Source organism: Uncinocarpus reesii, genomic scaffold, assembly GCF_000003515.1.
Source record: "Uncinocarpus reesii 1704 scaffold_1 genomic scaffold, whole genome shotgun sequence".
NCBI classification, from domain to species: Eukaryota; Fungi; Ascomycota; class Eurotiomycetes; order Onygenales; family Onygenaceae; genus Uncinocarpus; species Uncinocarpus reesii.
The window spans coordinates 5,615,537-5,639,688 of NW_003052500.1; the positions used below are offsets into that span (position 1 = coordinate 5,615,537).

Here is a 24,152-nt window from a genome sequence, read left to right on the forward strand (position 1 = left end):
TTGTAGAAACAAGGACCTGGTCAACGATACCGCTCTCCGTGCTTCGTAGCGCGTAGAAACGTCTAATTTAGTATGTTGTTTTGTTCTCTGGCCAAGTTCCTCTGATTCAGGGGCTAACGGTGCAGTTTTTCCAATAATGATGTCTTCACCAGAAACACGGACGCCGGGTGCTACGATACCATCATCGTCGACTTTGTCATACGTTCCGTGTTTCATCCGTAGGGTATCTGACCTCATCGGCTTTTCGAACCTCTCCACTACTGTCAAGCCTATCATTTTCTCGGAGTCCGTATATGTCCGGTAGAACAAGCTTCGGAAGAGTCCGCGGTCGATGCTGCTCTGGTTCATGATAACAGAATCTTCTTGGTTATATCCAGAATAACAAGCGATAGCAACAATTGCGTTCTGACCGGCTGGAAGCTCTCTAAATTTGAGAAATTCCATCGACCGCGTTGTGGCCAGGGGTTTCTGTGGATAGTAGAGGATGTTCGCCATGGTTTCCATTCTTTGATCGAAATTGGTAAGGAAAACACCCATCGCTTGTTTACCCATAGCGGACTGGTATGTATTACGAGGAGACTGGTTGTGGTCAGGGAACGGAATGATGCTGGCACAGATACCTAAAATCATGCTGGGATGGATTTCGCAATGAGTCCAGGTGTGTGCCTTTTGACTGAGTTTGGACTTGACACGGCGGTTGGGATCGGATGTATCTTCCTCAGGAATATATCCCGCCCGGTATTGTTTGGAAGCTTCCAAGTCCTCAGGAGTCATGACAATCATGATGGTCTCCTCCTCCTCCGCGTCCACGTATTCAACCACACCGGATTTGACAAGCCCATCCCAACCGTAATACCGTTCCCGACGTTCTTCTGCGTCCAAATCTGCGGGGATTTCTTTGTCCGCTTCAAGCTTGTGAATATGTTCTTTGGTTAAGACAAGAGAGCCAGCGTTCTCGCTTTTCGGATCATTGTCAACTAAAAATAGTGGTCGACAAACACGGCCGGCGTCGGTGAAAATCTTGAACTCCCGATCACGGATATCCCATACCAAGCTGACTTCATGTGAAATCAAGTTTCGCCGACGTAAAGACTGGACTGTGCTCACGAGGTGTGATGCGTCTCTGTGTACGCCAACCCAGACACCATTAACGAAAATTTTGGTTGAATTGGGAGACACTTGAGGCTCAAACTCTTCTAGAACCTCCATGTTCCGCTGGATCATGAAGTCAATAATAGGCTCACTAGGCGTACCAACAGTGATGTAACACATCAGAGCTAAGTTTTTGACAAGACCACAAGCTTGACCTTCCGGGGTTTCGGCGGGACAAACCAGGCCCCAGTGAGTATTATGCAGCTGACGAGGTTTGGCAATCTTGCCGTCACGACCAATTGGAGTGTTCGTTCGCCGAAGATGTGAGAGCGTAGAGGCATAAGTATAACGGTTGAGAACCTGTGAGACACCGGCTTTCGAGCTCGCTGCCTTCTTCTGCTCACCCCAATTTCCGGTAGCAAGAGCATACTTTAGACCACCAGTCAACGTGCTCGCCTTGACTCCGATCTTCAGGTACAGCTGGCGGTTTGTCTCGACACATCTCTGGACATATTTATAGAGGTCTTTCGTCAGTCGCATAAAGAGCACTCGAAACAGGTTGGCAAGTAAAGGCCCAGCTAAATCAAGACGCTTTTTGCCGAAATGATCGCGATCGTCAACATCCCGTCGGCCAAGAGCGCATTGGAGCAGCTTATGCACCATATATCCCAAGAAGAAGGCTTTGCGAGTCTCGCTTCCTTCACTTTGCGAAATGTGTGGTAAAAACTCTTTTTGTATGATATCTCTTGCATATCTGACACGCTTTTCATGGTTCATGCTCGTCGGCGAAGAACCTCTCTTACTGATAAAGTCGAGGGCAACTTCACGATCCTGGATGACGAAACCTTCTTCAATACAAGGTTTTAGCATTTCTAGCATCGGGGTATCGTTGCGGTCGTAGCAAATGTGATTAAGAATATCTTCGTCAGAAACAACTCCCAGAGCTCTGAAAACAACGACGATAGGTATATCGGTTTTGATATAGGGTAGCGTAGAACGAATAGTAGGCCCAAATCCGCCCTTAGAGCTATCTCCTTTGGCGAAAAGTTTAATAGACAGCTGGGAGAGGATTCGCGAGCCTTTTTCAACGGCACTTCGAATCTCGGCAACGAATGGAGTAGGACTTGGAGGAGCCTTCTTGAAAACCTGAACGATATTTCCAGCACTTCGCTCTTGCGCAATAAGAACCTTTTCACTGCCGTTTATGATAAAGTAGCCTCCAGAGTCATAAGGGCACTCGTTCCAGTTATAAAGTGCATGTTCCCCAAGGTCTTTGAGGATACAGTATTTCGACTTCAACATAATCGGCATCTTTCCGATGAAGATATTCTCTTCGCCCTCCTCATCTTCCGGCAGCGCTCTAGGTGCCCATTGTAGATACGTCCCTCTCGCCCTCCTCTCTTCATCGCCCTTTTCCTCCGGCTCTTCGTCTTCGTCACGTTCAGCCAGCGATCGTTCTCGGCCTTCGGCGACCTTTTTTGTGATTCCGAGATAAAGGGGGCTCGCATACGTCAGGTTTCGGAGGCGTGCTTCTTGCGGCAACATGATACTCGTGGCTCCGTCACCCTCCGTCATCGAGGGCCGCGCGAGCATCACCGTGCCAAACTTTAGCTCGTAACGTCGTACCAGGACCGGATCGGGATCATCTTCCTCGGGAGCTATTGTTTGATCAAGTGTCACTTGCCCCTGCTCCTCCACCAGTTCCTGCATCGTCGTTGAAATGAATTCATCGAAGGAGTCGAGCTGCTGGGACACCAGGCCTTTTGATTCGAAGAACGAAGAGATGACAGTCCAGCAGTCTTCAGATGTGATCCCTTCCTCCGCCTCGTAGTAGCCATCTTCGCCATACTCGTCCTCGTATTCTTCCATGCTGACTATATCGATCGACGCGCTGAAGGGTGTTTTTCACTTGTCGGAGTTGAAAGTTTCAAAACGCCGCATGGAACAAGACCGTCAAAAGAATGAAGTTAATGGAAGTAAAAATGTAATTGCTAGGTGTCAGAATGAAATGGAAATCGAGGATAGGTGCGCCTCAGCAAGGCGGTTGTGCGCGATGGAGGAGGTTGAGAAGAACCATGCTTCCCTTCACGTCCGCGCATTCATGAAAGATCCTCTCTGGAGGCCGCCACAGATGCTTCCCGTTTAGGTTTAGTCAGGCTAACGCCAAGAAATTGAGACCCATGCTTCGACATGGATGATGTCGATGTTCAATTCGACGTCTATAGAGTACGGAGTACATAATTTACATCTGGCCAATATTTATAAGAATCCCAGCAGAGTGCTAAGCATGTCCTTTTCTTCCTCCTCCCCTTTCTGTGTCTTCCAAGCCACTGACCTGTTCTGTTGCGTGATGTTAGCATCTAAGTCAAGCACTCCCGGCCAGAGAAGCTCACCTTCAAGTGTTGCCCGAATTATACTTAAATCTTGATCTTGCTCAGATAAAAGAGATTTAATTTTCGCTTTAGAGCCATCGTCTTCAGCTACAAGCCATGCGAGGATAACATCAATAATCTAAATTGTATTAGCAATCGTAGAACACTACAGAGATTAATTCATACCTGCAACGGGACGAGTCCAGCGTCCAATCTTCGAGAAAGCCATTCAGCGGCCATTGTGTCCTGTTCATCTTTGGCCAAGCTTTCTTGCTCTTGCGCAATCGATTGATCAATAGGCACAAGTCTTGATGCGTACCCTCGCCGGAGCTGCACCAATCGAGTAACCTTCTCGTAATCCTTTTCTACGAATTTTGCCAATGTTCTAATGCGTCCGGCAGACTCGCCTGGGAGTGACCGGAGGAGAGATGCAAAAATCCCTAGCAGGTGCTCTATTGTTTGATTGTCTTGCTGTAAAGATGTCAGCGAGTCTACTTCTTCATTTAATTAGGGGCACAAAGTTTGACTTACCTTTTTCATAAACATCCCAAACACGGTTCTTAAGAGCCCCGCCTCTACAAGCCGTTCGCATACCTGAATTCCGTCCTTCCCACCAACGGCGTGGCTGAGGACCCGTAACGCCCTAAGCTTACTCATTTTGCCTTCCCGAAGCATAATCTGCAAAAGCTCGACTCCTTCTGCCTCAACGAACTTCGCTTTCCCAGCTGCCCCATCGACAATGCATGTCATACTATCGAATAGGTTTTCGACATATTCTTCTTCGTCAGAGTCCTTTTCGGGATCGCGTTTTCTGTATAGACTAAGTAGCCGTAGCAAAGCGTCCACGCCATCCAACCCAATGAACCTCTCGCAAGTCTTTGTCGATGACTGTAGCAATATTGCAAGGATCTCTGCTGCATATTGTTTGTTCTGCGAGACCGATTTCTCACTCTTTAGTATTCGTGAGTGAAGCCAAGGTATGATATCTGATTCTTGTCCGATTTTCTCTGCTATCGATGACTTGGAACATAGGTTCTCCAAAACATCTTGTAATCGTCAGCGGCTTGATTAAGGCAACAATATGAAGGAAGACCGTACTTAGTATATGATACACCCCTGACCGGTCTGCTTCCAGGTCCTCGTCTAGCCGGGAAAGATTTTGTGATAAAAGCTCAATAACGTCGGCATCTAGCTTCAGGATGTAAGTATGGGTTTAGATCAATGGTGAAAAATGAGCCTACCATAGCATTCACCAACGCTTCCCATTGCTCTTCTTCTGCCTCCACATCCTCATCCGTCAATTCAGCGAGAATTTGCACAACATCAATGGCGATATCGGTATTTTCGTGAGCTAGTAATGAGACGAGAGACCCGGCGCAACCAAGTTCAGCGAATTCTGGGTAAAGAGCAGGATGCTCAGAGAGAATTGATAGCCCTTTAATATCAACGTCCAAATCCGCTTCTGATGCCATAAACCTATAATAGGGCGACCTGTAAGTTGATTTACCGACTCAGGGGTGAAACCGAAGCCAGCATACTTTTGCGGGTCATCCTCAAATTTGGCCCTCAGTTCCGCGTTCTTCGAAATCCGCTTCTCAAAATTAAGAGCAGTGCGCCGTAACCATGTCGCGTCAATTTTTCCTGACTATTACACTCGATATTAGCACGGAAGTGCGTGAATTGAATACGGATATCCTGACCTGAACGCCTTCTTTTTCCTGCTGTTCGATGAAATCCAAAGCACTACTCGTATCTCTAGTCACCCCACTTCCAAAAAAACGGCCCTCTTCATCGTCGGGGATGTCTTCCTCTGCAAGATCCGGCGGGAGCTCTGGGCCAGCAATATCCTCGTCCTCTGCATCTTCTACAGCAGCATTCTTGCTACCCCGAGCATCACCATTGGCGTCAAGTTTGGCAGATTTATATATCTCGTCTAAATAAAGTCAGATTCCGTACTATATAGCTGCAGGAAGGTTTGTACTTGGGTCCCGAAGTGGTTCGGATTTGCGCTTCTGTCCCGATGGCAACAAGGGCTTCTATAAGTGGGCGGGTTAGTGCTGTCAAGCTAAGTTGAGGGATAGAGGTACCTTGAAAAAATCATCTATGCTTGCCATCTTTATCACGAATCAATGTATGATAGGGTCATAAATCTGCAAGATCGTTGCGCAATTGAAGCGCTTCCCGTCGCAGTCAACTTCGTTCTCCATGGATGCATTAGAGCTCCCAATGGCTCGACGTAGTCGGTTTGCAGTTCCGGCGAGCTAAACGCCCAATAGCGCAAATGGAAAATCCAAAAGCGCAACTCAAATTGGAATATTCTTGAACTCTTGCAATCAACTCAACTTCGGTGCTGAAAACATATACTTTAATCTCTCACGACTCACAGCGGTCATTATCTTTGCACATCGATCGAGAAACCGAATCCGAATATTTGCCCCTTATGGCTCCAAAACAGCGTGTCGTCGTCCAGTCTTCCTCCCGCCGAGTTCAAGATAAACGGGGTTATCTGTCCACCGCATATCATGAACTCACCTCGTCCGAAAATGCCTCCGTAGTAAGAAGCGTTGTCATGTTTGGGGTGGGTTCTCTATTGTCTATCCCCTTTTTCTTACTTGACCAAGCCGAAATTCCGACACCAGTTTGGTCCAACTGATAATGCCAATTGCATCTACCAACATTGCTGACAATATGAATCCAAACAGGCCGCCGTTGCGTTCTTACACAGCAGTTTCAGTGAATTGCTTCTACCAGTGTAAGTTTGGGCTTCTACTTCATAGCTACAGGCGCTATCTGGTTGGCTTCCGACACTTACCCGTCCCGCTTAAAATTGCGCCCAACAAGCACCATGTTGCCGGCTTTATGCAGCGATTCAGATGCCGCACTTCTCTGAGGAGAATCGATTTTGGCTAATTATTTACTAGTTTGTAAATGGATCTCTAAAAACCTCCTCGCCTGCCGCTCAGAAACTCGGTCCTTGTTCAGCGCCGGATTTCACGATAGCGAAAAATTCTTGAACCTGTACTATACGCCCTTGAATGGTTATTATACATGGATATGTCTGTTGGTGGTGCATCTAATTTGGTGTTTTTAAACTCGCTTCTAAGCACCTACCTCTGCAGGATTCGGCACACGGCCGGCAGAATAGGAAAATGTCAGTGATTGCCGGCACAGCGGTGCCTATTTGTTGCTTATATTGGCGGCAAACACAGGAGTTTGGATTATTTTACATCAATGGATTTGATTTGAAAACTTCAACCATCCCTGAAGACCAAGTCTCAAGAGAATATTCCAATATTCTTAATAGTTCGGAATGAATGCGTACTAACAACAAATGAAGCATCTAGACTACGAGTCTGGACAGCTTCAATCTCAATCGAAACGTCCGCAAACTTATCTTCACATGCCTCTATATTCATTATCAAATTCTCGTCAGCATTACACCAGAAATCCCATATTCCCTATGGTTACAACAGCAAGACTATTGCAGGCTGTCAAAAGACTAACTGGCTTGCCTATCGCCTTTCTGCTTCTTTATTAATCCACTCAGTCGCTTTCTCTTTCCAATCCTCGTCCCACCGTGACAAAGCTGGGCGCTCCTCAGTGATATCCCCAATCGCCCACGCCATCCGAGCTTTATCCAATGACTCGCTGACGTCTTCATCGGGGCAAATGATATAGAATTTCCCTTTCTTCATCTTTTCATACATGTACGTCGCAACCTGACTTGGAAGCCACGCTCCCTTGGGCTTTGCCTCGCGTGCCTGGTCATCATGAACAGGGCCTTCACTCCCAGTGAGGCCGGTGAATGTCCAACCAGGAACTAGAAGATGGACATGGATGCTCTTGGTGGCACTATTGGAGCGCAAATCATGAGCGAGGTGCTCAGCGAGCGATTTCAGTGCTGATTTACTGGCATTATATGCTGGATTCTTTCCTCCCGGGGGGTTTGTGATGCCTTGTTTTGAACCAGTGATGACAATTGCTTTGGGCCCTTTGCCAGCGTTGTCGCGTAACTGGGGTAGGAATGTGCAGATTCCATTGAGCACGCCGTTTAAATTAGTCGCAAAGGTCTGGTAGAAGTGTTTTTGGACATTAGTATCTGTGGAACAGGTTGCATTCGCTCTCAGATTTCAAGCAATTGGAGACCAAACCAGCTTTGATACTAGATGGATAGGTAAGTGACGCAGAATCACACCTTTTGAAAGTAATCCAAATCTTCCCACAGATTTTCTGGTTGCTTCGGTTTGAAAACGGACCCCGCGTTCAGCATTAACAAGTCGACACCTGATGGGAAATTAAATCCGACTTTGGCGCGTAGATACTCCCACGACGGCTCGTCCGAAACGTCCATAACATGGGTCAACGTCTTCGCCTTTGCGGTGTCTCCAAGAAGGGTGTGGGCTTTAGCCAAATTATCCGCGTGAATATCTACCAAAATGAGGTTCATGTCGTGGGAACGACATAATTGGGCCACGGCGAAGCCAATCCCGCTGCTAGCTCCAGTTATGAGGGCGGTGGCGCCTGCGTGGAAGGGGGTGTTTGCCATGCTGAGAAAGTAGTAGACCGACTGCTTTTTGAACCGTGGAGTAGTATTTGAACTAGAAAAGACTCGAGTCGTTCAAGGCTAGTTTGGGGTTCTATACTATCGCGGACACTGATGGCCTATATACGAAGTCGAGTCATGACGCAACACCCAGCGCAAAGTTCGAGCATAATTTAATAACTCTACATCGCCTAGAACACAGCGAGCAGTCGAGCATTAGGACAAGCATCCCGCTTGCACCACACAGCCTAGGTAGGTATGGCGTCATATCAAAATGGCATCGTGCGACTGGAAGTATGGTCTGCCCTTTCTGTACTGCGTTTAAGTAAATAATAAAGGCAGTCAAAGAAAACGAGCAAGGACTCATCTGCCCGGTTGTCTATGCTGAAACATCCTGATCACATCCTATCAATTATGTCAGACAATATTTCTTACATCAATGAGCAATCAACAAAACTCCCACGAATGCATAATCTCAATCCAAATAATGTATCATCCTGCAACCCCAAAGACGCCACCGAATTCAACGGCCAAAACACGCCATAGGATAGAGGGGAGCTCACAGCAACGGAGATACCAAGGTTCATATAATACAGGGTATAAAAGTAAATATTCAAATGAAAAAGCCAGCAAAAGTATTCGCAGATCCCTCTGGAAGCCGCTTCACCAATTTCACAAAATCGACATCTAAGAAGACATTGTAAAGGTTGGCCTGTTGGAGCTTCACGTCAACGACATCGCCTGCTTGCAACGGTGGCATACCCTTATCCACTGAGATGCAGCAGCGCAAGCGAAATGGAAGCAACGAGCCCATATACTGCGTCTTGGAATTTTTGACATTTGACACTGTGCCCTCGAGCATTTGAGTCACGATCAGACATTGAAACGTTTCGGGCAACTCCGCTTGGTTATAGTTGTGCGCGCGGAACAAGAGCTGCAAAGCCCAGAAATCCCGAGACGTGGACTGTGCGCGGTCCTTGACACGGTTTTGCCAATTTGACCTAGCAATCAGAGCGTCCACTTCCTGTTTGGAGAAGGGCAAGACGGCCTTGTTTTGCTGGCTTATTGGCTTCTTTGTCTCGGCCTCATGGCGCAAAGCCGCTTCGATCTGCCAGTGGCCAAGGAGATCCGAATATCGTCTGAGGGGACTCGTGCATTTAGTGTACTGGTCCATCCCTAGAGCAGTGTGACGGATTGGTACGGGTGATAAGTAGCCCTTTGAACGACGAATACTCGATGACGATTTCTTGCTCCCGAGTATTTCACTGAGAACAGTGTCTTCGGGCCGCTGGGTTGCTCCGTTGAATATTAGTGGAATGCCCCTTTCTTTGCACCACTGAGCGGCAATCTCTCCACCAAGCAACATTGCATGTGAAACGAGATCTTGTTTGGTGCTCTCTGTGGTTTCAAGCGGATCTAGCATCAAACCACTAATGCTAATAATCGGGTCTTCACGCAGACGAGAAACAGGGGCGTCATCTACCGAATAAGACTCGATCTGACCATTAATACCTGAAACAAGTGGTTGCGATCGTTGAATTGAAGCAGAATCGATTGCACCTTTCTTCAGCCTTACTTCCCAGCGAGCTTTGAGTAATTTCTGTAATGTTCGTAGGGACTGTCCATGCTCCTCAGTTATATGATCTTGAAGTTCTGGTCGGCTTGGTTCCCCAAGCTCACCACCGACAGCCAATGTCATGCGGGGAACGTTATCATAATCAATACCGAAAAGCTTTCGCAGCCGATCTGGTGTGATGTATATAACATTCTTGACATAGCTGCTAACAATTTTTTTATCAAGTATTTCTCCTTGCATGTTGACCTTCGCACTGATTGTCAGTGCAGGCTTACCGGGTCCTAGGCTGAAATGAGTGTGTGTGATGCTTGGAGGAAGCATGGGATATATCCGCTCCGGAGAGTAGAATGACCTTTTGAAATGTTCTGCACCCTTCGCAAGTATGTGATCGGGAGGGATGAATGCAGAAGGATTTGCGACATGGATATGAATCCAGTACTCGTTCTCCGAACCATTCACAGGCTCAACTGAAAATCCGTCGTCAATTTCAGCAGCGCCTGGACTATCAACGCAGAAGACGGGAAGGCCACCCCAATCTGTTCGGAGATCTTTCATTGAATCCTTCAGGCTATCAGCGGTCATAGTCTCGCAGAATTCGTTGCACTCTTTGGCTATCTGGTCAGAAACAGGGGAAACTCCGTGGCCCGGTAACGCTACTAGTTCGCTCAGTAGATGGAGATTTTCCCAGGGTGCCACAACCCCAATCTCTTGCAGGAAAAGATAGCCCGTTTGAGAGGTCATGGGATAGCCGTCATACATCTCAATATTTCGGATAATCATAGATCCTGTTGTTTTCAAAATTGAACTAGACATCAACGATGGAGGGGTAACCCATAATCGCAAGAACGTGATAATCATTTTGTCCGAATCTGAAAACTCTTCCGCTGCTGATATTTCCGAGTTTACGGCGCCAGATTGCCTTCCCGTCGTCGGCTGCTGAATTGTAGGGCCAACGGAGAATGAAAGTGTGGGTTCACGAGACTGTCGACTCAAATATACCATTTTCCTGGCTTTCTTGATAAATGAGCCCAGCGGCGATGTTTGCTGAACTCCAGATTCCCAGCCCAGTGCTTGTCTTGCTCGGTTGTTTTGATACTGGCGTACCCAGTTTATAACAGTTTTAATAACATCCGCTTCTTTCTTTGGCCGAATAGTATAAGATTCGCTCGTAGAATGAGTTTTGTTGGGAATGATATAGAACGATTCTCGTTTTAGGGCATCGTGAATTGCATATCGTTGTGCTTCATTCAAAGTCCCAGGATCCCGACCGAACAACGTTTGGCCAATCTCGTCGAGCGTAAGCAGTTTGACTTCCTTATTGTCTGCCAAAAGGTTGTATATATCGTCCAATCGGCTCGCATGCTCACTATAAAATTCCTGGGCCCCTTGCTCGAACGAAGCCATCCACTCCAGTAGGCGTCGCCCTACCGGTCGGGGTACTCCACCCTCCAAGCCTAATTGGGGTAACCATGACTTTTCCACGGTCGACGTTGGAAAATACGGTAAGAGGGGTGCGAGCATTTCCGGAGCCGCTCGCGCTTTCAAGGCAAAATTCATTTCATTAGGGTGGGCTACACGCCATTTCCCCCGATCCGTGTAAAACTGTTGTTGATCGCTAATCGTACGAACATAAACGGCTAACTGTCCACTGCTAAACCCGGTTTCTCTGTACCTTGTCAGCATTTCACCGGCCTGTGAAGGAGGACTGGGGACGCTTACTGTTCCAGTAGTACCAAATCTCCGGGCCATAAATAAGGAAAATGACCATCTTCCTCTGGAAAATCTTGGTAAATATCTAGATCCCATTCCCTGGGGCTTTCGCCATTAACCATGGGTTCATCCCTCAACATGTTTCCAACCCATTTTGAACCAGTGTGGTGTGGCGTCTGAGCTGGTACACGAACGGGATCAATGTCAAGGTCCGGCGCCAAAGGCTTCCAGCCCTTGAGGTATTTAAAGATATCGTCTTTTCGTGCTAGTTCTGACTGGAAAAGAGATCTCGACTTTTCATCCAGAAGGGCACTCGGTGACGGAAAGGTATTCTAAACCGGAAACGCGGGATTAGGACGGGTAAAGATAAAGCTAAGTTTGGTAGCATACCTTTTGACTAGCATGGAATTCCCTTCTTGAGCTGAGAATCCCGTTGCGCAATTTCGAGTTTCTGATCACAGCCGCCCCGTGCCGCTTCAACAGTACTGCGCATCGTGAACAGAAATAACTCTCTTGGAAAGTGCAAGTGGATTGCAGCCATGACGCGGAGTGTAACATGGCTTAAATGTCTAACAGCGAAGCATTGGATCTGGGTTGGTCTTAAGCATCCGAACAGCAACGAGATGCACGGAGTAAATGGATTCCAGCTATTTTAAAGTTTTGTTATCTGATGTAACTAGTTAACTGAAATCTAAGGTTTAGGAGCCTGGGTTTGATGACTAATAACCGGCGCCAGCTGAACACCTCGAATTTGAGCCTGAACACAGCAATCGAAGGCACATCCAAGCTGCTATAATACATGTTGTCACATACCACCATTCTGATACATAAACATTCGCTCCCTGTTGTGAATATGGAGCAATATTCAACTGGACTGTTCCATTCCTGCTCTGGTCGGTCATAAATTATCTTTAGGTACCTTCTGAAATGTCGACCTCCAAAATCCGAGGTGTAACTAACTATGCGGTCGCCAGAACTTTGGACTGACACATGGCTGCCTAGTTTGGATACTGGCATTCCGAACAGACACAAGGTGGAAAATCGCCCAGTTGTTCGTTGCAAAACCAACAATCGGGCCAGTTCTCTGCCTTAGTCGAAAATGAGCACTCAATCTCGGGTTCTGCGGTTGTACCCTTCTGCTGTGGGTTTTGGGATTCTGATGGCTCGATCTTCGGGACACGAGCAGCACGGGTTGCGCCTAGGATTGGCTCTTTCCTATCGTTTTCGGATGGAGCTGGCATTGTGAGATAGAGACTGTGTCAAAGTGGTATTCTTGCTTAAGATCTTGGGCTCTATGTCTCAATACTAGGGAGGGTGCAAAGGTCTTTCTGCCAACATAATATCATGTTGCTTGTTAAGGGCAATATATACCACAAAATGTGCAAAAAGATAGTGATTGAATTCTTCATATCTTGAGCATAGTGATGCTTTATAGAGAAAATGTGATAGTAAGGACAATAATACTATGAACCGAATGGAGTGAACTGTTGTCACCTAAATCATGAATCACCTTGTTAGCTCATGGCCTTGTTGCATTTTTAATAGGCCCAGGAGCAGTGGCACTAGTCAATAATTAAGCCCATGTCTGGGAGTGTTTTCTCCATTCAACTATTACCATCATCTTTAAAACAGCAGCAAAGGTGAACTATCAAAGACTTGGAATATAAAATGGCACAGAGGTCATGTGTATGACTTGTAAGCCATATTTGTAAGATTCTTTCTAATATGTATGAATATGACACATGAAATTCTACTCAACTTCACCAATCTTCTCCTTGTCCAACTCTGCAGCGAGATCTCTAGCAGACATAAAAATCCCATGAGCCCAACATTTCTCAATAATATGACCTAGCCATATGTCCATAGTTGAGGTAAGACTGTCTCTCCGCAGCCAAGTGTACTCTCCCCCTGGTCCCCCGAATCCCTCCATGAGGTTGAACTTGCATTTTTGGCCAGTAATGATCTCAAACATGACAACACCAAATTGCCCAATGTCTGTCATAATTGAGAACCCAAGGTCATCAGACTTCAGTGTCATTCAAATCTGAATCAAGAGGCATAATTGCTGACTCTCCAAAATCACAAAACCTTGCCTGTAGGTCATCAGTCAGTAATATGTTGTCCAAGCATACATCAGTGATGATGATGTGACAGTCACGGATGTGTGATATGGTGTGTGCCATTGATGCTAACCAAGATAGCTGAGTCACTTTCTCTGGCTGTTGTTTAACCAGGTAGTGTCAAAGATCACCATTCTTCATAAAATCCATCTGGATTGAACTGTCGCCTGATGAAAGATTGAAGCAGCATACCATCCCGGGATGGTCACCCAGCCTTTGATAAACAGCCTTTTCATCTTGGATTGAATGAATAAGATCGGGTCGCTCATTGTAGTCCCCTCCTTCAGGAGTTAATCTCCCAGTAGCCACAGGCACCCCATCAATCTCTATAGGCCTTGAAATCCGAGGTATTTTGAGCGCGTACGGTCTTTGGTCAATGACGATGCCCGTGCCGCCTACACCAGTAACTCTCTCCACAACCTTAGTACCGTCAAGATGTAAGAACACCGATTTCGTTGACGGTAAAGATGGGGGCTTTTCGTGAAAAGAAGTGAGGGTGGAATCCCTCTCGGCTCGGAAGTTGCAAACCCGAACGCGGACGGAAGAGAACCAGCTCTTTTCTCGAGAATCCATGAGGAGAGTTTATGACTCCTTAACGAAGTGGACGTACTGAGGTGAGTATTTGGGTGAAGGTCTAGCAAGTTTTTTGGAGGCAGGAACTTTGCGAAGAGTCGAGTCAGCGGATCACGTGGTGTGCCCATGCTTCGTTTTTGAGATGAACGGAGTAAGCCTTTCCTTGAAAGAGGACTTTAGATGAAGAGCCACGCTTCGTCATCTCCTTTGGGCATACACACAATCTTCCTCATCACGTACTCTAGTCACGGGACGTTGCTGTTTCCGCGGACCCTGGCTGCAAGATTTGGCTCCTAAAAACAGCAGCTGCCTGTACTGGTCTTATAGTGTCTGATCTTGCTGCATAGATTTGAAAGATAGAGCAAAGATCGTCTAGGCGAACCGGGCCAAAATGTACTAGGTGGCGGCCCCAGCATAGTACAGCCCCCAAGGTCTCAAAATATTTTGTCGTACAAAAAAGCAAATGCCAGACGCATGCTTTCAAGGTCGATGTGTCTGACCAGATCATCTTCACGCCATTACTGCCACAGTAGCTCCACATTTAAAAGTATTTTCATCGGGTAGTCTGTTAGAGCTGCATATGGAACAAACCAACAAGTAGATGCCAGAAGAGCTCCGAAGACAGGTTCCAACACGACAATTCCGATAAGAGTAGCCATCATCACTGCTCTGCAAACTGGAGCAACCAAGGGGTGGCCGTATTAAGCACCAGCAAAGGGGTCATTCACTGCTGGTGTCAGAAGTGTTAGCAATATTCACACTAGATTCAAGCTCTCTAGCACTAACCCACCTAGGCTGGGGTAGGAGCCTGCGTCTTGGTTGCCATGACTGTGTCCACTTTCGTCTGGTCGCCAGCAGGAATCATTTTGTAATCGAGGTAGTGGCGTATACCGCTGGTGGGTTTCTTGGGGCAAGGAGCTGCTGTGTACTTAATCCCGTCGCATTCTCCAATCTTGCAACCATTTCCGGAATACATATACATCGTCTTGTACTCCTTGTACATGGTTGATTGAAGTAAGCGTGACGGTGGGTCCTGGGGGTAAGAGCTAAGGCAGAAGACTAAAGGACCAATTTGATCTAGAGGAGAGGTAGTAAAAGGAGGCTAGAGAGACTGGCCTTTGGGAGGTGATAAGGGAAGTCAACATGCCTGGTGCCAGCTTCAATATGCCATCTGGCATGCAATGGTGGCATTTTGGTGTTCTGATAGAGAGAAATATCGTCATGCAGTGGAGGGAAATGGGCTTTTGTTTCCTCCTGGGATTTGTAAGTTAAGTATTTGGCCTATGTTCGGGGTGGAATTTTCTCTGAGGTGGATTGTTATTTTCCCATTCTGTGCCACAAGAGGTGAGGCCTGAGATTCTGGACCTATCACAAAAGAAAGAGCAGTGAATGATGGTGGATGTGGCTTTTTGCTGCACAATGTTTAGATATCAGCTGCTATGTTTTGAACAAGGTCTGAATACGTGGTATCGCAACTGATCGTCAAGATGTCCTTCACGAGGCCTATTCAAGGTATTATTACCTTCTGTCAAAGAGTTAGATGGAGTTTCAACAGCAGCTCATGTACAATTCACTAACAAGAGGGTTGAATTTTTCTTCTCCTGGGACCGAGTGTTCAGAATACAGAGTATATTCCAAGCTCGACTCTGGTGAAGGGTATTGCATATGCAAGATGATGCAGCCCTGGTCAGTTGGTCAGCTTCTCAAAGTGAAGCCTTGCGGTTTCGCCTCTTGTTGGTAGCTTGTCATCTGACTGGTGAAAAGCAAAGCGTCTGATTGTCCAAAACATTGGCAGCCATGGCATAATTGGCGATTCTGTCACGGCTCGGAACCTGGGGGGACTATCATTGGCCTGATTTTCCAAACAGAAGCACAGCTCAGCCTGGCTGAACCTTCTTCTCCCACATGAAAATTGCCGAGCTTCAAGGTCCCTGGGTCAGGTCGGCAATCTAGACCGCCAAGCAGGGAGCAAGGGCAGCAAGAAGGAAAAGGGGTGAGGATGCTTCCTGGACAAGAGTACTGAGTACGCACTCCTCGCCTAGGCTCTTGGAGGAGGTGAACAGCACAGCGCAAGGCTTCATTGCTGGCAGTAGGGTTATTAATTAGTTAAACTTGGCGATTCTGTTTGGCTGTTGACTGAGGTTTGGGGAAAGCGCAGCCCAGTCCCCCAACAAGTTCCGGTAGTGGAAGTTAACCAGCTCTGCTTGGCCTTGGCTCCCTTGAACTCACTCCCCACACTGCCTTCTCCTCCTCCGCAAAACCTCCTCCATCCTCCTCCTTTCCGCCGCCTCTCCTCTTTTCCGTCGTCGTGCTTCATCTCAGTCAGACGCTCTCTGCCAGTATCGTCGCCCCTTTTTCGATCGGCCTTTCAACTAGCCCACTGATTGCCAGCTTGTGCTGGAAGTCGTCGTCAAGATGGGGAAGAATGCTGTCTTATATCCTCGCATCTCCAAAAAGCCTCCATTCAGCGTCGAGGCTTCGGGCTATGAGCCTGTAAAGGGAGAAACGATCCCGCGCCGCCATCCCTCCGCGAAAGATGAGTTGATTACGACCGTAGACCCCGAGATTGCGACGGTGTACGACAATCTCAGATGGAGTGTCAAGAAGTATGGCAACAAGAAAGCTGTTGGCTCCCGAACTCTCATTCGGACCCACGTCGAGACCAAGAAAGTGAAGAAGCTGGTGGATGGCGTTGAGAAGGAGGTTGATAAAGAATGGACGTATTTTGAGTTCAGTGGATATGAGTATATGACTTTCAATGAGTACGAGGCTTTGGCACTGCAGCTGGGTGCCGGTTTGCGAAAGATTGGCCATGAGAAAGGCAGTCGTATTCATTTGTTCAGCGCCACCAGGTAGGGCTTGCGCACTTTCCTACGTGACGTTTGCATCTAACCTTGATATTCCTCTAGTGCCCACTGGTTAGCTCTATCCCATGGTACGTTCCTCTGCACCTTAGCTTGCAATGTTGCCCTCTAACAGATCTACAGGTGCTGCATCGCAGTCAATCACGATCGTTACAGCTTATGATTCCTTGGGTGAAGAGGGTGTCAAGCACTCCCTTGTCCAAACTCAGAGTTCCACCATTTTCCTCGATCCCGGCCTTCTTCCCGTTTTAATGACAGTTTTGAAGGACGCAACGAATCTCAAGAATGTTGTCTATGATACTTCCGCCGAGGTCAAGCAGAACGACCTTGACAAGCTCAGAACCGAATTTAGCCACATCAATGTGATGTCCTTCGAGGATTTGAGAAAGCTTGGAATAGAGAATCCCGTAGACCCGGTGCCTCCTTCTCCAGAAGATCTTTGCTGCATTATGTACACCTCTGGGTCAACCGGCCCTCCCAAGGGCGTTTCCTTGAAACACAAGAACGTTATCGCAGGCAGTATGTCACCGGAAAAATCTTCCCGCTCTCTTTTCGCCACCAGCTAACATCGCTTTCTAGTGGCCGGCGCTAATGCAGTAGTTGGCGAACACATTAGTCCCAGTGATGTTCTTCTTACATATCTCCCACAAGCTCATATTTTGGAGTTTCTTTTCGAAAACATCTGTTTGTTCTGGGGCGGTACTATGGGTTATGGAAGCCCCAAGACCCTCTCGGACGCGTCTATGCGGAATTGCAAAGGCGACATCAAGGAATTGAAACCTACGATCCTCGTCGGCGTGCCTATGGTTTGGGAAAGTGTCAAGAAGGGCATTCTCGCCAACGTCAACAAGAGCAGCGCGATTATCAAAGGGCTATTTTGGGGAGGCCTTGCCACAAAGTCATTTCTGATGTCTACAGGCCTTCCTGGCGCTGGCATACTAGACGCTGTTGTTTTCAAAAAATTGAAGGAGGCCACTGGAGGTAGACTTCGCATCATGCTCAGCGGTGGCGGCCCCATCTCCAAAGAAACTCAACGTTTCCTCTCTATGGCGATCTGCCCAATGATCAACGGGTATGGTCTGACGGAAACCTCAGCTATGGGCGGATTGAACGATCCGATGGCCTGGAACCCCGATGCGATTGGTGAAATCCCCGCTGCAATTGAAATCAAGCTGGTAGATTTTGCCGAAGCTGGCTACTTTACCGACCGTACCCCACCACAGGGTGAGATCTGGATCCGTGGGGGAAGTGTCGCAGAAGGCTATTACGACAACGAGCAGGAGACAAAGGCCGCATTTACTGATGATGGCTGGTTCATGACTGGTGATATTGGTGAGCTCGATAAATATGGCCACATCAAAGTCATCGACCGGAAGAAAAACCTCGTCAAATCTTTGAACGGAGAATATATCGCTCTGGAGAAGCTTGAGTCGATCTATCGTTCTGCTCATATTGTTGCAAATATCTGCATTTATGCCGCTCCAGATCAATCCAAGCCTGTCGCTATCATCGTGCCCGCTGAACCGGCTTTGCACCAGATGGCGAAGCAGAATGGAATCGAAGGAGACAGTATTGGCACCCTCGTGCACAACCCCAAGCTGAACTCTATCATTTTGAAGGAAATGCAACAGGCTGGTAGAGCCGGTGGCCTTAAGCCATTTGAAATTATTGAGGGCGTTGTTCTCTCTGATGAAGAATGGACCCCTCAGAATGTAAGTTTACCTGCATTCCGTTCATCACTTGGATATTTTTTTTTTGCTAATTTTGGCTTTTAGGGCTTCACCACTGCCGCCCAGAAATTGCAGCGAAAGAAGATTATCAACAAATTCCAAAAGGAAGTTGACGCAGCCTATGGCAAGGCCTAATCCCAATTTATTATGATTCCAATGATTTAGCTGGGTGACACTTCCAATTTGGTCTCAGTGTGAAATTTTTATACCCCTGAACCAAGTCTTTTTCCGCAGTTCCTAGCGGTTTTTGCTTGTTTTAACCTCCATCAATGTTAGGATTGATAATATCTTTGAGGCATGAGCTTCAGCTTTGTCTTGTGTTGTCTTTGATTGCCTTTCTCAATGATTTTATGCATAGCTCCGTTTGTAAATTAAGGCTATTGATACCTCGAGACTCAAGGTCAGAATGTTAGTATTTGTTATATTATTGAATTGAAGCCCTAAACAACTACTACAAATCCGTGCTTTCGGACGCTCTTGACCTGCTTGTATAAAAAGTTGACTGGATGCACGCTCTAGTTCACTGATCCTTAGTGCGATACGCGACATGCGCCCTTCGAACACAGAACACGAAAAGGACCTAAAGAACAAGAGTATTAGAAATATGGTAGTAAAACTCATTAGTTTCCAATGTTTAAAGATTTGGAGGTATTGAATTCCTTACTGTCGCTGGCATGGAATCTGCGATTCACTGGTGGGTGAGAAATGGGGACAGGGATATCCAAGAGGGTAGCCAGTTCAATGCTACCCATCATCTGTCTAATTATTTGACCAGGCACAGATTTGGCCTCCGTTTTCCAACCTTGGGTCCGGTCGGGACCTTAAAATTGGCAACCAGGTTTCTACCTAGCTCTCTCTCTCTCTCTCTCTCTCTGCTGTTATTAACCAGTCTTTAAGCAATGCCTTGAATGGGACTGGGAGTTGAAGGGAGGTGGTCACCCAATGATTCGATGTCAATGGTAATCAGCGAAGATGTCCAGTTTGTCAAATCCAACTAGTATGCCACGTCGTCGTAAGGGTCTCTGAGTCACTTGTCAGCTAACTAACTAGTTAAGTTCAGGGCTCAAAGCAAAATAGCTACTGATCCTTGTCAATTTGTACCATTCGGGTGCCCAAAGTCGGTAAACCTGACGTTGATCTGATCCCGACGGAAGTTTTGCGCCCAGGCCAAAAACGCCCTAGCGCCGAATTTAGTCAACTACCTAATTCAGACATCAGATATCAAAACGACTTGGAAACCGTCGATCGCGATTCTCCCAGTTCGCCTTTAGCCATCCAGTCCTCAGCAGGATGTCTCTTTGGAAGTAAGCTATGATGTCCCTCCGTACCTTTAGCTACTGGCTATTTTCATCACAAACCGCAAACCTCGATGCCAAAATGACTAACTTTTATGGAACTTATCAGATCGTACCGCAACTTATCGCCGCGCACACGGCTGGTCTTTGGCTTTGGATTAATGGCCTACGCCGCGTTTGGTCTGTGGGCCGAGCCACGCGTCGAGAAAACATTAGGAATGTTACCGACGGAGGCGGAAAAGGCCGAATTAGACAAGAACATCAGTGTTCGGATTCGAGCCGTGGAGAAGTGAACGCAGTAAGGGAAATGGGAGAAAATACCGAACAAAGAGTCTCTTCTATGCTCCTACTCTTGGAACCGACTATTCGGCTTGACTTACGGCGGCCTTATGGTGGTACTCTCGGGAATCGGTGGGAATATCATTTTGGGTATGAGATAGGAGCTTTACAACATTGGCACTAGGAAACGTTGGATATCTATTAGTTACTAATCAGCTTTCAACATTTTGTTTTTCTGAGAAGCATGGCGGATGTGGTCGAAATAGACGGATATGGTAAGCTCGCTTTGAGCTTTGAAGGAAACTGGCTCCAAATCAGCATGCGAAAGTGCAATCTTGCCAATACTGTTATCCCACCTTTGGTTCGCAGATTTACAGCCGTTTTACTATGTCAATGGCGACATCTTGTGAACAATACTGGTTGAGTAGAATTTGAGGCCTGGTACCTGGTTGTATATGGAATAGCGAGCAAAGTCTAATTTGACCGATCTTCCCTACAAAGCTGATATGTTGAAAGTTCGAAAATATCAAATTGCCCTAGCCCATAAAGCCCAAGTAATAAATAGTAATGATTCATTTTATGAAAATTTGAGTGTCTAGATAGTAGGCAGATAATCCATTTCAGGTCCCTAAAACTTGGAAGAAAGGAAAAAAACATGATTTTTTTCACCCTTTTGTTTCCATGAAATAAACAAGTCATATCAGCTTCGGTCATTAGCAGTAAACCAAGGTCATGTATTAGCCACAGAAAAGAAACAACCAGTGAAAAAAAAAGGGATACTCCTTAGAATGCGTGTAAAGAAAGTCAAAAATAAGGGAACTTTAAGAGCCATTCTCCTTCGTACACACTTTGACTTAGGGTTTGAGGTTAACTTGGTTTCCAATGTTGTCCCGTCTTCTCTTCTCCCTTTAGACTGTTTTTGAAAGTCACTCGGAACAAGAATGCTTTGTTGCCCTAACCTAGTCATCAGATATAGAAAATAAAATAGTCATGTTAAGACAGTTAGCTGGCCCTGAATTGGAAAGGTACAAATAACGAGAATTTGGTAAGGTATCAGAGAGGCACAATCATAACATAAACATGCTGTAGATCATGAAACTAATCGGATATGCTGGTGTTCGCTGGGTTTGTTATGCTTGAAATCGGGGCATAATTAAAATGATCAGCAAAGAACGATAATGAGTCATGCCATGCCCCTTTAGGGCGTAAGAGCTACGGCACATATATCGCGGCTCGGGGGGAATAGGAAATATTTCGTCCTTGTTTATGCAGGCCGTGTCACACATTTTAAGGGAGGGAGGTCATGTTTATAGGGGGGCCGGTCATAATTTCGCTGATAGGTTTGTGAGCACTTGCGGCAAGTATTCGCGTCGCTAAAGGAAATTCGGAACACTCGAAAGGATAAAGTTTGGATAGAAAGAAACCTCCATATGAGAGGTCGCGCAACATAACACAAGCAGAATCAACATGGCCAAGAGGCTGATGCTGTCTCATTGAATTCCCAGGTCACAAAATCCCATAGGGCTGGTAACCGTATTTTAGAAAGTTAAAAGCAATCATCAGCTTTGCAGCGAAAACCATTGGAATTTTTGAACGCTACTGGTAGGGAAAAGCAAAAGAAAAGGGAATTCGTAACGTCTTATCTCACATAGCGTGAGAATTATGTATGGCATCATATCGACCATAAGAATGATCCTCTGCGCGAGTAGAGTAGGAGTTGAGTCTTCCGCCAGATGAAGGACGGCTGACTTCGTGGTTCGGGTAATTGCCAGAAGCCTGCCCTCTAATGTACTGGTTCGTTCCGCCGTGGTCATTATTCAACATTGGGATCATAGGGTCAAATGCTTCGCCGAGGGAGACATCATTTTGTTCTTGAGACTTGTTCGTGTTATCTTCGAATGACGGTAAAGCGCAGCGGACATTCATCTGCTCAACTCTTCGTGATGCTCCGGGTGCAGATGCAAATGAAGGTTGCCCGTAGCCATCAATCGACGTAGCGGTTGTCATGGGCTGCATTGAATTAAGCGGATCGTTCAACAAAGCATAGTCGTAGCCTGGGGATGAGGAGGAAGAAGAAACGAGGGAGCTTGCGGTCAAAGGAGACTGATCTGTAGAAGGCATGCGACGATAATCATAATGTGATCCGTTACGGGGGGTCGTGTCATAAGTAAGTGAGGAAGGATGTGAGCGGGATTGTGGTGGTGGAGGAGGGTTTAAGCCAGCATGCATTCCCAAGTGCCCCATTGTTGAATTTCCACTGTCTGCCTCGCAGGTTGTCATACGGCCGTTGCTGTCACGTCTAGCATCTTTGTAATGCCCGGGGGACCTTCCACGTACAACCACAGGGTTAGAAAGCTTCCTGGAAAGCATCACCCACTCGTTGCCATTCCCAAGAGGATCAGATACCTCAGCCCAGAGTTCTGCGACGAGGTTATAAAACTGTTGTTGTGCACGTCGTTTCCCGTTGTTCGCCGTGGCTTTTTGGAATTGGATTCGCTCCCAAGTGTGGGACGTTGGTATTTGAGGGGATTGCTGTGCGCTTCCATAAGATGAACTATAGTCCATTTGCATGCTAGTGGTTTGAGCTGGGGGGAGGCCGAAATTTAGGTGGTTATTATTCGCTGCATGGTTAAGGAGGAGCGACGGCGGCGGTTGCGGCTGAAGAATTGCTCGTCTGGGTTTGCTTTCGGATTGCTTATCACGTTTTGGGGTGTGTTGGATAAGTTCGCGGGTTTCCTTTTCTTGTCCATTCACAAATGCAGATATTTTCATAGCGAAAGATTGTATCTTTTCCGGTGCGCGTCCAGGACGCTGTATTAAATAGGTCGTACACACTGACCAAGGCCGCAGGGCAAATGATAGCGACACGGAAAAGTAATTTCTGCGATAACACGTCCAGTACCCTCCGGCAACAAAAAATCCTTTGTGAATTCTGGCCTGGATCTCCGGCTTCACAACCTGGCCATTGGCCACAACAGTGTAGTATATTTCTGTATCAAGCCATGGCGGTGAATCTATGGTTGAAAGTGTTAGTCTAGTGGGGGATTCTAGGAATATATTTCCTGAATTTCCATATACTGTATTGGCGGTACCGTTCATCGGCATATCATTAGAGCGGGCAGGATACTGGTGATATCTTGTAGCGTCACCGAAAGAGTTTGTTGATTGGGCTACCGAAAGACTGGTTCGAGGCATCGCATAAGGCATTGAATAGTTGTCACCGCGACTAATTATACTAGCAGATGAAGGAAGCATAGCGCTTGTTGGGTGCATAGTATGTGGAAGTGAAGACGGCTGGCTAAATGAACAACCCAGTCAGCAAGTCGCCGCACACATGTCAGAATCGGGACGGGTCGAACGTACAGTGGAGGCACTCGTGGGTACCTATAATCGACCATTCTTCCGGCCGAAGATACAGGAGGACGAATCTTTGTTGGAGACGCTTGGGACGAGTCACTCTCCGCTGAATCAAGAGTGCTCACGTTACTACTATGGAGGGAAGCCAAGGAAAAGGTTGTCTCTTGGGATTTTGCACTGTCTGGTGATGACCTGGTAGACGGTTTTGCCACGCTTTTCACGTCTCCAACGGGATGAAATCTGAAGGTCAACTTGTCAACAGATGCACCAGATATCCTCACCAAGTTTAAATCGATAGAAGACAAAGGCTGGAGGAATAACAGCGTAAATATGGGCAGAATGTGCTGTAATAGGACACAGAAGAGAGGATTTTGGCTGAACTTTAAGATGCAGAACTTCTTTAGAAAACAACAGGGAGGTAACAGCTCCAAGTCAAAATAATGACTCAGCGAACACGCTGTGAAGCAATGATGCTGGCTCGGCAACACAGTAGATAGTCTGATAAGAGCTGTTGAGGTAGGCAGGGTGAATGGGGAGTGCGCCAGAACATCGTTGGCACAAACACCTGTTAATATGCAGGCAAAAGTGGCCAGAGAGCTGTAAGATGGGTTTATACGATCTTCATAAATGGGACCGATCAA

The 24,152-nt window shown here is 46.8% G+C and overlaps 9 protein-coding genes across 9 annotated transcripts; 2 read left to right on the forward strand and 7 right to left on the reverse strand.

Annotated features, from left to right (window-relative positions):
- Positions 1-67: 67 nt before the first annotated feature.
- UREG_02143 (DNA-directed RNA polymerase II 138 kDa polypeptide) lies at positions 68-2,961 on the reverse strand (the record flags this gene model as incomplete). Its single annotated transcript, XM_002542581.1, has 3 exons — positions 68-101; positions 203-912; positions 1,051-2,961. The coding sequence occupies 3 exons, from the start codon at positions 2,959-2,961 to the stop codon at positions 68-70; spliced, it is 2,655 nt and encodes an 884-aa protein (XP_002542627.1).
- Positions 2,962-3,644: 683 nt separating this feature from the next.
- On the reverse strand, positions 3,645-5,578 carry UREG_02144 (uncharacterized protein; the record flags this gene model as incomplete). The annotated part of the gene is made up of 7 exons (XM_002542582.1): positions 3,645-3,935; positions 3,996-4,499; positions 4,706-4,940; positions 5,003-5,109; positions 5,165-5,397; positions 5,446-5,500; positions 5,552-5,578. The coding sequence occupies 7 exons, from the start codon at positions 5,576-5,578 to the stop codon at positions 3,645-3,647; spliced, it is 1,452 nt and encodes a 483-aa protein (XP_002542628.1).
- A 1,398-nt stretch (positions 5,579-6,976) lies between these two features.
- UREG_02145 (uncharacterized protein) lies at positions 6,977-8,010 on the reverse strand (the record flags this gene model as incomplete). Its single annotated transcript, XM_002542583.1, has 2 exons — positions 6,977-7,534; positions 7,660-8,010. 2 exons carry the CDS (start codon positions 8,008-8,010, stop codon positions 6,977-6,979), a joined length of 909 nt encoding a protein of 302 aa, XP_002542629.1.
- A 610-nt stretch (positions 8,011-8,620) lies between these two features.
- On the reverse strand, positions 8,621-11,851 carry UREG_02146 (uncharacterized protein; the record flags this gene model as incomplete). Its single annotated transcript, XM_002542584.1, has 3 exons — positions 8,621-11,249; positions 11,303-11,625; positions 11,684-11,851. 3 exons carry the CDS (start codon positions 11,849-11,851, stop codon positions 8,621-8,623), a joined length of 3,120 nt encoding a protein of 1,039 aa, XP_002542630.1.
- Positions 11,852-13,314: 1,463 nt separating this feature from the next.
- UREG_02147 (uncharacterized protein) lies at positions 13,315-13,986 on the reverse strand (the record flags this gene model as incomplete). Its single annotated transcript, XM_002542585.1, has 2 exons — positions 13,315-13,386; positions 13,606-13,986. 2 exons carry the CDS (start codon positions 13,984-13,986, stop codon positions 13,315-13,317), a joined length of 453 nt encoding a protein of 150 aa, XP_002542631.1.
- Positions 13,987-14,776: 790 nt separating this feature from the next.
- Positions 14,777-14,989, reverse strand: UREG_02148 (uncharacterized protein; the record flags this gene model as incomplete). Its single annotated transcript, XM_002542586.1, has 1 exon — positions 14,777-14,989. One exon carries the CDS (start codon positions 14,987-14,989, stop codon positions 14,777-14,779), a length of 213 nt encoding a protein of 70 aa, XP_002542632.1.
- Positions 14,990-16,401: 1,412 nt separating this feature from the next.
- UREG_02149 (uncharacterized protein) lies at positions 16,402-18,715 on the forward strand (the record flags this gene model as incomplete). The annotated part of the gene is made up of 5 exons (XM_002542587.1): positions 16,402-16,838; positions 16,896-16,921; positions 16,974-17,369; positions 17,430-18,562; positions 18,626-18,715. The coding sequence occupies 5 exons, from the start codon at positions 16,402-16,404 to the stop codon at positions 18,713-18,715; spliced, it is 2,082 nt and encodes a 693-aa protein (XP_002542633.1).
- Positions 18,716-19,870: 1,155 nt separating this feature from the next.
- On the forward strand, positions 19,871-20,168 carry UREG_02150 (uncharacterized protein; the record flags this gene model as incomplete). Its single annotated transcript, XM_002542588.1, has 2 exons — positions 19,871-19,884; positions 19,985-20,168. 2 exons carry the CDS (start codon positions 19,871-19,873, stop codon positions 20,166-20,168), a joined length of 198 nt encoding a protein of 65 aa, XP_002542634.1.
- Positions 20,169-21,798: 1,630 nt separating this feature from the next.
- UREG_02151 (uncharacterized protein) lies at positions 21,799-23,552 on the reverse strand (the record flags this gene model as incomplete). Its single annotated transcript, XM_002542589.1, has 4 exons — positions 21,799-22,965; positions 22,990-23,168; positions 23,247-23,389; positions 23,518-23,552. The coding sequence occupies 4 exons, from the start codon at positions 23,550-23,552 to the stop codon at positions 21,799-21,801; spliced, it is 1,524 nt and encodes a 507-aa protein (XP_002542635.1).
- Between the last annotated feature and the right edge of the window lie 600 nt (positions 23,553-24,152).